The sequence below is a fragment of the Podarcis vaucheri genome (assembly GCF_965113315.1).
Source record: "Podarcis vaucheri genome assembly, chromosome: 1".
Classification (NCBI taxonomy): domain Eukaryota; kingdom Metazoa; phylum Chordata; class Lepidosauria; order Squamata; family Lacertidae; genus Podarcis; species Podarcis vaucheri.
In genome coordinates this window covers 92714753-92727405 of record NC_138759.1, presented here as the reverse complement: position 1 = coordinate 92727405, position 12653 = coordinate 92714753, and the positions used below count along the sequence as shown (strand labels likewise).

The following is a 12653-nucleotide window of genomic DNA, read 5'->3' as shown; positions in this document are numbered from 1 at the left end:
GGGGAAACAAAGTCTTCGTCGATACTCAAGTAAATCAGATTTTTAAAAACACAAACTTCACTTACTTTTAACTTGTTTTTTAATACTCTTTGTGTTGTCCAACCAGTGCTGAAAGAAAAATTAATAATTATAGACTTTATGTTTTCAACATAAAAATATAGTATGCAAATTATAAATTCACAGAACAGAACAAGCCAAAATAGTTCTAAGCAGTATAAAGCATTTTAAGAGCAACACATTCAGTGTTCCTGACCTACAGTTAATTGACTGTAACAGCTTGCTAGAATACGTTTCAAGAGGCAAGTTAATAATTTCTCAAGCGCTGAAATCATGATCTGCAATTTGCAGCACAAATGTATCTTTGCAAGTCACAGAGCCAGAAAGCTGCTGGGATTGTCAGAATTCTAACATATGTTTCAATGCGTTTCAGGCTGCCATCTTACCAAAGAGATATGAAAAAGATTATATCTCCCATCTAAGAAAGGAAAAGGCATGCCAATGTAACTTTTCAGTTAAAAGTGCATCCTTTCTATTCAAGCACACAAACTTTCTCACAGTTACGCTTAAAACCTAGTATTGTGGAATGCATTGTCTCTTTCAAGTGCTGACACAAGCATTAGCATGAATTGTTTATACAAGTTCCTCTCAGAGAGCTCAGCAGCTGGAATGAAGCAAGCAGTACAAGATAAAAACTTGCAGATCACATTAAGTTTAGAACGTAAGGATGTAGCAGCTAAGTTCACAAAATATGTTAACTACGGGTTGGGTATTTCCTTAAATCTGCCAAGTATTTTTCCTAGGTGATAACATCCTTATATGTAATGATACCATTCCAAGTATAATACTGTTGAGTTACCACCTGTGGCCTCAGGCTTTCCTTTAAATACCACTGCTATCATTCAGAATACATGACGTGGCTCCCCACCCTATGCTGTAGTCAATAGTGTGCCAGCAGGCATCTTATAATGGAGATAGTTGTCAGATCTGATGCTAGTACAACTTGACATCACCTAATCCTCACTCCCCCAGACTGAGACTGACCCAAAATGGCACATGCAGCCCTGTGATACATATGGGCTCACCTCTAAACACAGGATGTTCACAATGACAGCAGCTATAGCAACTCTAATCCCACCTGCAGCAAATGTTGATGATACTAATACTAATAATATACCAAAGCCCCAGGATTGCAATTTAAAATACATTACAAACAGTATGAAACAACATACACCCATCTTACACCATCAAATTTCTAAGCATTTGGGAAACTTGCAAAATTCATGTAAACCAACAAAGACCACATGATTAAACTGTTCCTGAACTATGTCAACGGAGTAGCAGTAGTGGAATCATAATTAAATGACAGCTGTTGTTGTTCCTGTTGTTGTTAGGTAATTCCATAATTACCACCATTATATTTGTAAGCTTGTTTACATAATAATTTGTGTGTTAACTAATATTATTTGAACTCCAAATAACATTAAACTATTTGTGGTTGAACTGGACTGATCTTCCCTACAAAAACCAAGAAGCATGCCAAATAATTAACAATTGCCTTTTTAGAACTGTGTTTTAAAGTATTTGACCAACACAAGAGTTTTGCAACTTCAAGAATATATCTGTAACTTAGATAACTGTATTCTCTTAAAGTGTGAATTAATTTTCCCCATCTGCAGCCACATACAAAAACAGCTAATGTTTCATGGGCAAGTGTCAAACTTCTCATACTGTTTATTTATCCCTGTGGGGAAAACGTTTTCTGTGACCAGCTTAATGTGACCAACATTGCTTGTGACAAGTCACTCACACGCAACCTACAAAACAAGACCTCACTAATATTTATTCCTAACATACCATTTATTCTCAGGTATCAAAAGCAAAAGTGAAACTACCAATAAAATAACGGGCTGTTAAATGAATTGAAAAGTAGTTAGCTAAAAGTTAGTAAAAAAAATTAAGAGAAATTCTGAATCACTCTGCATGCCCTGCTTCTGGATGTTTCACTCATGTGTAGAACTGTTGCCAGATAATAAAACTTTGGAAAACTATCTTTAAAAAGATACATAACATGCTAGCTATATAGGAAGATAAAAAAGAGCCTGCTGGTTGATATTTTCATGGAACTGTCCTACTGCTTTGGAACGAAATAAGATTATTTCATTCAATGCAATCAATCAATTATAGGAAGTTATACCATAAACATGCCTTCTTTGGATAGTTTGCCATCAGTTGTCTGCACCCATCCAACATACATTTCCTTTGGTAAGAAAACAAATCCACCAAAGTAGAGTATTACAAGTGCTATGGTGCCGTATACACAAACAACAGGGACAGGGAAGAAAGAAAAGAGAAGAGAAGAGAAGAGAAGAGAAGAGAAGAAAAGAAAAGAAAAGAAAAGAAAAGAAAAGAGAAAAAAGAAAAAAAGAAAGATGTTCCCAGACTGTAGGGCAAAGTATAAGTTTGCTTCATCTCCAATCTGTTTTCTTTCACCTCCTCCACATTCCACAGAAAGGCAGTTAACAGACCAGAGACAGGCACCGACACCACTTAGTTCAACTCAGTTCCTAACACTAGCGCCATCTCCAAGAGTTCAGCTTGACTGGCACACAGAAGAGGGGGGAGGGAATTACTTTTACAGAACAAAGCCTGGGAGACACTGAGACCTGATCTCATGTTGCAGTTGCACTTGGTAACTATACTTTACTCCAAGTACACTGCAACACAATGCTTGGAATATATTCTTTTCCTACCGCAGCTGTCAAATTCAGCAGGGTCAGGCACGAACTCTAATCCTGCAGAAATACACACTTCACGAAACAAGGCAAGGTTATGGTAAGAGTAATGGGTCAAAAGATTAAGCCAGAGGATACTCCCTACTGAAAAATTTACAATCTGAGAAAGCGTCCTGCAACTTTTTTGGCCTGAGCCAAGCTACTCACAGATCTCCCTACTATTGGGCTGCTAGCCATCCCTGCAAGCCATGAACCTCCTGCTGTAATTACAAAATGAATACATGCAAAAGCCTTTTTCCTCCTGGGATGATTTTTGTGATTTTTGATGATTTCCTGGGCAGTAGGTTTAAGGTTGAATATACAGCACTAAGGTGAATTATTTGCATTGGTGTTGTTTAGGGTCCCTTCTAACTCAATGTTAACCAAAAATACAATGGGAGGGGGAAGCAACAGAGACACTGGAACAAAAAAGTCTCTTGAATTGTAAAGGCAATTCCCAAATTATACTCACAGAATTAGCCAGTACTACATCAACATCATTCAAGATTCAACTATTTGTATAAAAGGCAGAGCTCATTAAAATAAAAAAGACATGGTCTTTAACACCATTTTTATATACCTGACAAACATTAGCACTGCATCACAATAAACAGAAAGCTGAAGCAATTGCATTAGACTGAGCAATGCACTCTTCCAAGTGCACAATGACCAGCTGAATGCAAACAAATATAAATTGCCTAAAGCAAGTAAATCATACAGTATCAAGTGAGGCTCATGGAACCCTAGGCTATAAGAACAAGTCACAAGAAAATATGATTAAGGTCAGAAGAGTTTTTCATTCCACTGGCATGTGAGGTGGTGGAAATGCAATGAAGAACTACCAAAATAATCTCAGTTGTGAAATTCTATGTAATATATACAGACACACTTAATTAACCAAGATCATGACTAAATTGTGTGTGCTTGGTGCATATGCCTTTTGACTGAATCATGAATTTAAGACTGGGCAGAAACAGTCCAGCAACACACACAAAAACCAGAAAGGTTTTGTGCCTGACCAGAACACCAAAAAAGAATTCTAACAATCCTGGAAGATGGGATTACTAGAGCCCTGCATTCTCAGAACACACAGAACTGCAACTGCACTGAAGTCAGATCTGCCATTTGGAATGATAGTTTTTCTCAGATGACCTTAAAGCAGGGGTGGGGATCCTTTTCTGCCTCGTGGACCAGATCCTTATCTCCCCACCCCTGGAAGGCCAAATCATAGTGGTGGTAGGTGACACTGAGCTTTGAAGGCAACACCAAAATTAACCCCCTCGCCAATCAACTTATTTCTCCCCCATCAGAGTGATGTCAGTTGACCAGCAGATAAGTGTGGTTTTAAAAGCATGGCCTGGAGGGGCAGAGTTTCCCCACCCCTGCCTTAAAGTTTCTATGATGCTGCATTAAGATTTTATGAGTCAGGTCTGGGGCACTGAGAGGTCATACACACACCTCCACAGAAAGCCCAATGGGTTTTTACCCCCCTCTGACCCTCCTTTCTAATGGTTCTGTCCAAAGCGGCCTTTAAACCAGGACCTTTAAACTATGATCCAATAAACATGTGTGTAACATGAATTACATGCAACAAAGACTCCAAGGCACTAAAAAAATACTTTTCATACTATGAAAGAAACAGAAGTCATGAACTTCTATCATTTTATTGTCTTGATTTGCTTGATTTACTTCAATACAAATTAAAAGGGGGGGGGGAATTAAACATATTCTCATTTTTGAAATTTGAATTAGAACCAACAACTCTCTGATCCATAATTTTATCTATCAAAACCAGGACAGAGGACATGAAAAAGGGAAACTGATATTATACTGAAGTTCAGGACAATTTCTTAAAATCATCTATAAATTTTGTTGTACCAAGAACAACTTAACACTTGCACAAATCTTGTGTTTGGCCTGGTATGATTTAATTAACTTTACTACTGTAAGAAGAAAAAAACAACCCATGCCACTCACTGCTACTTGTGCAGAATCCATGAATCGTAATCCAAAATAGTCATTTTCAATGAGGTCCAGATGGTACATGATCTGTTCAAACAGCTGCTGTCCTTTGGCTTTTTTCTGAAATTACAAGAGGAACTTGTGTTAGTAAGAGGCTGATTAGTTGATGATTAACCTTATTTTTGAGGGCAATTCTGCATGCACTCAGATATTCCAGTAAAAACAATAATGCATTGCTACTCTCTAGACACCAATTCTGTCAACTGCTTATATTACTTCTAATAGCAAACCTGATAGCCTTTGACTATCATTTTGGTAACAAAACCGAAGGCAATGGTTTCTGCATATTCACTTTATACTCTCTCACACATATACACAAAAATAGCCTGAAGAAGACTGAGCATGCTTCTTGCCCTCCAGGAAGCACAAGATTTATCTGATTAATTTCTATGCCATCCTTCATGTGTAGACCCCAGTTTACAGATATATTAAAACCACAAAAATTAATATAACTATATCAAAATCACAATTAAAATTAAATCATATCAGTGGAGAAGGGGGGTGCTTCTTCCAATTCTGATTAATAACTCCCTGCCCAGTTCAGCAGAAAAATTAACAGCTTAAAACTATCCAGAGATGGAATTAGGGTTCAGAGATGCGTACCATGAATATATGGATCCTGTAAACTCAACTTCCCCACCCCTACTCTCCCCAAAAGTATAGTAGAGGGGAAAGTATCTCCTTACCAGCACTGTGACAGCCAGGTTCAGGACTACATGAGCATCTTTCTTCTCCCCTAGACTCAATCTCAGCAATCACTATCTCTAGATCGCTGACCTTAATGAACCAGAAGTTACTTATCTAGTCCTGAAACTCAGCACCCTTATGAACTGCATGATAACTGTTATTTCCCAACTGTTTTACCTCATCTATAATCTCCCACTGCCCCAACTTCTTTTAATATTCATTACTGAATCCAAAGTTACTGAAAAAATAAACACATTAAACATTTAAGAACTCATTGGAACAATATGCAGCCTGTAATTCTGGAGGTCCAGAGGCCCTTTCTTCAACCTATGAACTTCACAGAATTGCAGATTTCATTTCTGGCCTCTACAGTCACAAATAATGTGAATATGCTTAGGCAAAAAAACCGAACAAAATGATTTGCAGTGCCACACAAATTGTTCAACATAACCTCACAAACACTCAATAACTTCATTTAGAATCACTTCATTTGAAACGGAATTGAAGAGGAAATCTAAAAATGTCACCAAAAATATTTATGTTTCTCAGTGCTCTGACAATGTTCTTAGTGTCTCAATTCTTGAGACGCTAGGTTTGACAGCAAACTTTACATTGCACTCATGAAAGCCCAAAAGTCAAATAGCTTCTTTCAGGAAGGCTAAGAACCCTATTCCAAAAGTACACGGGTGCTGCAGCTCTGGCTGCCAATTAACTACTGGGCTAGTTACAAGGTGCTGGTACTGATGAACAAAGCCCTATACAGCTGAGGACCAGGACAAAAATATCACCTCCTTCCCTTATATATCCAATCATCCATTGTGCTCTGCAGGGCAGGGCCTCCTGCAGGTACCATCTTATCAGGCCATATCAGGCACTACTTCTACTGCCTGTTTGGTGTTTGTTAAGATCTTCCACTTTCAACAAGCCCTCTGAGAGAAGAGTTTTATCTTCGTCAGTATCTGTATTGGATTTGAAATTGTTTTTATAGATGCATTTAAAAATTTGTTTTATTGCATTGTGAAATTGCTCCTAGATGCTTCAAAACGTCTAGCTGGGTGCAGAAAAAAATGGTACTGATGTTAACAAGTTTTAGGAAAGAAAGAATGTCCCTAAGCATCCATCCACAATGCAGCTACTAGAATTTTCCACCCAGGGTCGCCTTGATCTCTGGCCTGCTCTTTCCCATGCCCAGCCACCCAGAGAGGTTAAATAGCAAAAAGAAAGAAAGAAAGAAAGAAAAAGAAACCAACAAAAATACTGCAAAGTGAAATCTGTTTGTGGCCAGAAAGTTTAAAGTAATTGACATGGAGAACAGGGCTGCATTTACTGAAAAAAGAAAGGAATAATTCACAATCTCTGCATTCACCACAGTAAGATTTTATGCAAGTGATCTTTTGTGTGTATTGTGCCTCAACTTTTAAATATAGCAATCCTATGAGTTTTGCAATATAACCCCACCACACAAGCCTTTGTCTGGCAAAATGGTAACTATACATTCCACAATGTGAGACAAAACAACACACATAATTGTTACCAGTGAAATAATAATAAACAGAACATTTTCAATGGAACAGCAAAGCAGTGGAAAAATTTCCACACCACATCACTGCTAACAACTCCTGCGGTTTCTGAAAAAAGTAGGTAGTCACAACTAATACAAAGCAGCCCTCTTTGGTTGATCTATAGCAGGCATGTCCAACAGGTCGATCACAATCAATAGCCTCACGTTAGTGGTAGATCGCGGGCTAGTAATGACTTCGCCTCCTGCCCCAGGTGCTAGCTATCTGCTTAGCCGCCGTACATGTAAAAGGACGCTAAAAGTGGAAGCAATGTTGTCTGTAGCGCTGCCCTCCAAAAAGCTCAACAACTTTGGCTTGTCCCCCTCCAAAAAAGCTTAACAACTATTAGCAATGACAATGGGTAGATCACTGCCAGCTTTTTTTGTACTGGGAGTAGATTGCATTCTCTTGGGAGTTGGACGTGCCTGCTCTATACAGTGGTACTTCGGGTTAAGAACTTAATTCGTTCTGGAGGTCTGTTCTTAACCTGAAACTGTTCTTAACCTGAAGCACCACTTTAGCTAACAGGGCCTCCTGCTGCCACCACGCCGCCAGAGCACAATTTCTGTTCTCATCCTGAAGCAAAGCTCTTAACCCGAGGTACTATTTCTGGGTTAGCGGAGTCTGTAACCTGAAGCGCCTGTAACCCGAGGTACCACTGTAGCTTACAATACAGGCAAATGGTAATGCACAATCTATACACTTTTCTTCAGAGAGAGAGAAAGAAAGAATTGTACTTATATACAGTGGTACCTCGGGTTACATATGCTTCAGGTTACATACGTTTCACACTCCGCTGACTCTTTAAAGGGAGCGCGGCTCTTGGGGGAACCTTAGCCGCGCGCAACTGGCTGTCCTGGCTTATGGGATAGCCGCGCGCAGCCTCTCCCGGGCAAGGGGAGCCTTCATCCCCTGCCCGGGAGAGGCTGCCCGCGGCTATCCCATAAGCCAGGACAGCAAGCGGGATTGCTGCGCAGCGATCCCACTTGCTGTCCTGGCTTTGGGGATTCAGAATTTTTTTCTTCTTGTTTTCCTCTTCCAAAAACTAGATGCGCCTTATGGTCTGGTGCGTCTTATAGAGCGAAAAATACGGTATATTAAGCTGGTGTATGTAGCTTGATCAGTAATATTCACTAGTGAACAGTGATCAGAAAGCTGCCTCTTAAGTGGGCAGCCCACTCTCTTATGTGTTGGCTTAAGCAAATATTTCCTAGAGCAAATACTATGCTTCTCCAGTGCAATATTGCTAGGTCAGCTCAGCTTCCTGCCAGATGTTCCAGTTCCAAATCTTGCTGCCAAGAATGACAAATATAGGGTTATGTAACTATCGACTTATCCTCCCCTTTTCCATATACCAGTACAGTGTTGATATGACTTCATGGTTCACATCACTGTAGTTTCTAAAATCAGACCAAGGAACCAATAAAAATAGACAAGGATATCTCTCTCTCTCTCTCTCTCTCTATCTCTCTATCTATCTGGATATTACACATGGATATATCTTTGTGTGTGTATTAACCCTTCAACTCAAATGTTTCCAGAGTAGAACATGGAAAACATTAAAATAATAAAAACCAGAAATTTAAAGGCTGGTCCCTGCACTTCAATCTCTTACGTTTGTGAAAGTGCTTTTAAACTGATGTCCTTTGTACATAGTAAACAGTGAAATTATGAAATTAACTGTGTCCCTTGAATGGAGCTATGCCATATTTTCCTTGTTAATTTCAGTTAGGCTGGAAATCAAAGTTCATAGAGTGGAATGTCCAGGCTTTGGATTAAGAGAGAAATTGAGCACAAATTGAAAGGTGTAAATTTCAATCTGCTAGTGTGTTGCACATTAACTACATAAAATGTATATCCTGTTACAATTACGGTGGTACATCGAGTTAAGTACTTAATTCGTTCTGGAGGTCCGTTCTTAACCTGAAACTGTTCTTAACCTGAAGCACCACTTTAGCTAATGGGGCCTCCCACTGCTGCCTCGCCGCCGGAGCACGATTTCTGTTCTCATCTTGAAGCAAAGTTCTTAACCCGAGGTACTATTTCTGGGTTAACAAGTCTGTAACCTGAAGCATCTGTAACCTGAAGTATATGTAACCCGAGGTATCACTGTATAAGCACTTCGAATTTAGCAAACTGGCAGTCCCAAACTACTATTAATATCTTTCCAGCAGGCTGCACCATACAGCAGCCTAGCTGTCACATTTTGCACTAAGTGCTGCTCAAGGGCATCCCCACGTTCAGCACATTACAGTAATCCAACCTTGAGGACAGTGATACACAGCTCACTGTGGCTACTATGGCTGAAAACCATGACATGAGCAAAATGATCCAATTCAACTCTGAGATAAAGAAGAACACAATCATTCTCTCAAACATGAGTCAACCATGTTGAAAAAGTAATGTCATTATCATACCGGCAAGTCCACACTGACATCAGTTCCATCCAGCAAAGAGACACGGCATGTAATTATGGATTTCTCATCTCCAGCAGCAGGGATGTGAGTTGCAGCTCGCTGGGCCTCTCTTAGCCGTTCCTTCTCAGCATGTTTGCGCATAGACCTGCGCCCAAGCGTTCGTCGAAAGAAACTCAGCATCGTTACTAAACAGGCCAATAAAAAGTTGTGAATGTTTCAAAAGGAAAAAGTCTAACGGCTTTCAAATGAACTATTTCAAAATCAAGGCAGGTAAATATTCACATCTCACTAAATTTCTAAGTAATTATGCACTATAGAAAAGAAGCACAAAAGCAGATATTTGTAATGCTCCTGAAAGGGTCAGTTCCCCTGCCAAGAGAACTTAGCAGCCCTACAGCAATTAGAAGTGCTGCTTTCAGACACCACCTGGAAATAAGACATCTCAAGAGCTCAGCTGTCAACTTCCAGGTGCTTGAGTCAAAAGCATGCTCAGATCCTTCTGAGGCTGCAGCACCCATGCAATTAATGACTGCAAAACATTAGTAATAGGACTAGGGACAAAGAAGAAGGAAGTTCAGATTTACAACAGAATCCCATAAGGCAGAGAGGGAGAGAAAGAATGTAGGTAGATCACAGTGTCTCTCATACTTTTATGGCACTAGGAAATCATTTTAAGGGCTACTTAAGGAGGCTCCGCTTTAAATACATGTTTTAGAATACAACTTTTTGACAAGTAAGATAGAGCTACACCCTACACAGTGAGAAGACAAATATACCTCTCGGTAGCATGGTACATAGTTGTTTAAATAGTTCAACATTTGTTCTTGAATACTTTGGAATTCACAGCTTACTGGACACAACGGGCCTAGAGGCTTCAAAATCAGCCTCCACATTCACTTTTCTGTTTCAAGAACAAAGAGCATGCTCACACATGTTAGGTTCTGCTTGGTACAAAGCAGATTTTGTCTGCATAAAGATTACAGGAAGGTTTCGAGGAAGGACAAGGGAAGCTAGCCCACCCACATACAGTACACATTAAGGGCACTCAAAAGTTTGCACCTTGCATGACTCATAGCTGAATCCAAACAATCTGGACCCTTGACAGAAGTTTCAGTCTCCACTATGAGCCAAAAAGGATAAACTGGCACATACGCCTTCCACCTTCTGTCTGTCTGGGCTTGCCTGCCACATGCTATCACCGTGAGAGGCTGGAATTCTTAAAAGGTTAAATTAGCACAACTGGAAGATTAAAATTTTAAACTACTCCAGATTTATTGACTATGGCATAAGCCCCTAGTAATATCAATATAATCCAATAATATCTACTTCTATTCAGAATGTTAATTCTGCCCAAAGAGAAGAAGCATTTATCTCCTTTAATTCTGGGTTTGTTCCTTGGCTTTTAAATAACTCTGGCTTAGAAAATAGCATCTCTGAATTCTTATACATATACAGAGCGGTCTCATACTGAAACTGGTTCACCTGCTTCTATATTGTCTACTTTGACTTGCAAAGCTTTGAGAGGTCTCAGACAGAGATCTTTTCTAGCTAAGTTCTTTCATTCAAGCTTCTGAAGCTGAACTGAAGCTGGCATGTATGCTTGCTACCTGCTGTATCACTGAACTACTGTCCCCTCCCGTATAGGATAGCTAGTGGAAGGTTTGGAGAACAAGAACATATATTTATTCTAAGGCGTTTCATTGTTCAAAGCCCTTCATTGTGCAACCTTCCACATCATACAACCTGAGGCTGACAAGTACTCACTACCAGATACTAGAATGCCTGACCCACTTTCATTGCCACACCTGTTTGCTGAGCCACCTTGTACCCCTTTCCATAAACACATAGACTGAAGATGATGTGGAACTCACACCTGCCGAGAGCATCTTTTCACCTCGAGGTAGATGCACATATCCTACAGTATGATCTCTTATGTGATATGTAAAGCTGATGAAAGAGCAGCTCAGAAAACCAGTAAAACATATGCAAGGAATTTTGTTCAACATGTGAACAAGCTAAAGCTGAAATGACATAGTCATTGTAGTAACCAGTTGTGCAACTGGTGTGTTTATTAAATAAAAACACATGTCTGACTGATATGGAACTTCAGAGGGGCTCTTAAAGGCCAATAATGAGAACTGAACAAAATTTGGAATTAGGTCTGGCGTCTGCCAGTCAGTGCAACATCATACTGCAAAGCCACCTCATACAGTGGCACCTCGGGTTAAGTACTTAATTTGTCCCGGAGGTCCGTACTTAACCTGAACCACCACTTTAGCTAATGGAGCCTCCTGCTGCTGTCACGCTGCCGGAGCATGATTTCTGTTCTCATCCTGAAGCAAAGTTCTTAACCTGAAGCACTACTTCTGGGTTAGCGGAGTCTGTAACCTGAAGCGTATGTAACCTGAAGCGTATGTAACCCAAGGTACCACTGTATCTCCCTATTTTATTAATTTTTTTTTTTAAAAATGTACCCCCCCTAACCTCAAGCACAATAACCTCAACACTCCCCAAGATTTAGAATTGTACATCACTTTCCACTGAGAAAGTTCCAAGGTGATTTATAATAAAAACTAAAACCTCTTCTGTGGTTGGTTGGTTTTTTAAAGAAACTGAACAACACTGCCAATTTATTTCAAGGTTAGGCAACCAACAAATCAGTTTTGTTTTGTGAAGCCTGCAAATATCAGAACTGGCAAGCATACAGTATGTTATTGTTTCTGAACAAGCCCTCAACAAATATTCAAAACAGAGAACAGCTTGCACTGCAACTATTTGAACTGTTCAAGCTTAAATTTCCTCTCCTGACAAGATGTTTCATGATGTCTAAAGTAAAAGAGGAAACCCACATAACAGCAATGAGTGGTATTCAACTAAGTTTCACACAGAGTTAGACCAACTGAAATTAATGAACATTACTAAATTAGGTCCATTAATTTCAACAGGTCTACTCTGAGCAAAACTTGGTTGAATAACACACAATATTTTTACTATTGTGGCATAACCATGGACAGCATATCTATGATATGTATAGGATGCTAAAGTAGTACTGGAAAAAGGACCACTTCCCCAATACCCAACAGATAATAGCAGGACAGGTCAAGAGGTAGAGGTAAGAATAACAAACAATACAGTTTAGGGAAGAGGCTCAATATATAGCTCGAGACTATGGTTAGTCTCTCCAAACATTAACTATA

General features: G+C 39.5%; 1 protein-coding gene across 1 annotated transcript in view; it reads right to left on the bottom strand.

The window, feature by feature from the left end:
* EPB41L5 (erythrocyte membrane protein band 4.1 like 5) overlaps positions 1-12653 on the bottom strand; it is a 52759-nt gene that overhangs the window by 38220 nt on the left and 1886 nt on the right. Inside the window, exons 2-4 of the mRNA XM_082238328.1 lie at positions 9457-9641; positions 4749-4853; positions 66-108 (exon numbers count right to left, since the gene is read on the bottom strand). Of these exons, the coding sequence (XP_082094454.1) occupies positions 66-108; positions 4749-4853; positions 9457-9636 (328 nt within the window). The 5' untranslated portion in view covers positions 9637-9641. The remainder of the gene's footprint in view (positions 1-65; positions 109-4748; positions 4854-9456; positions 9642-12653) is intronic.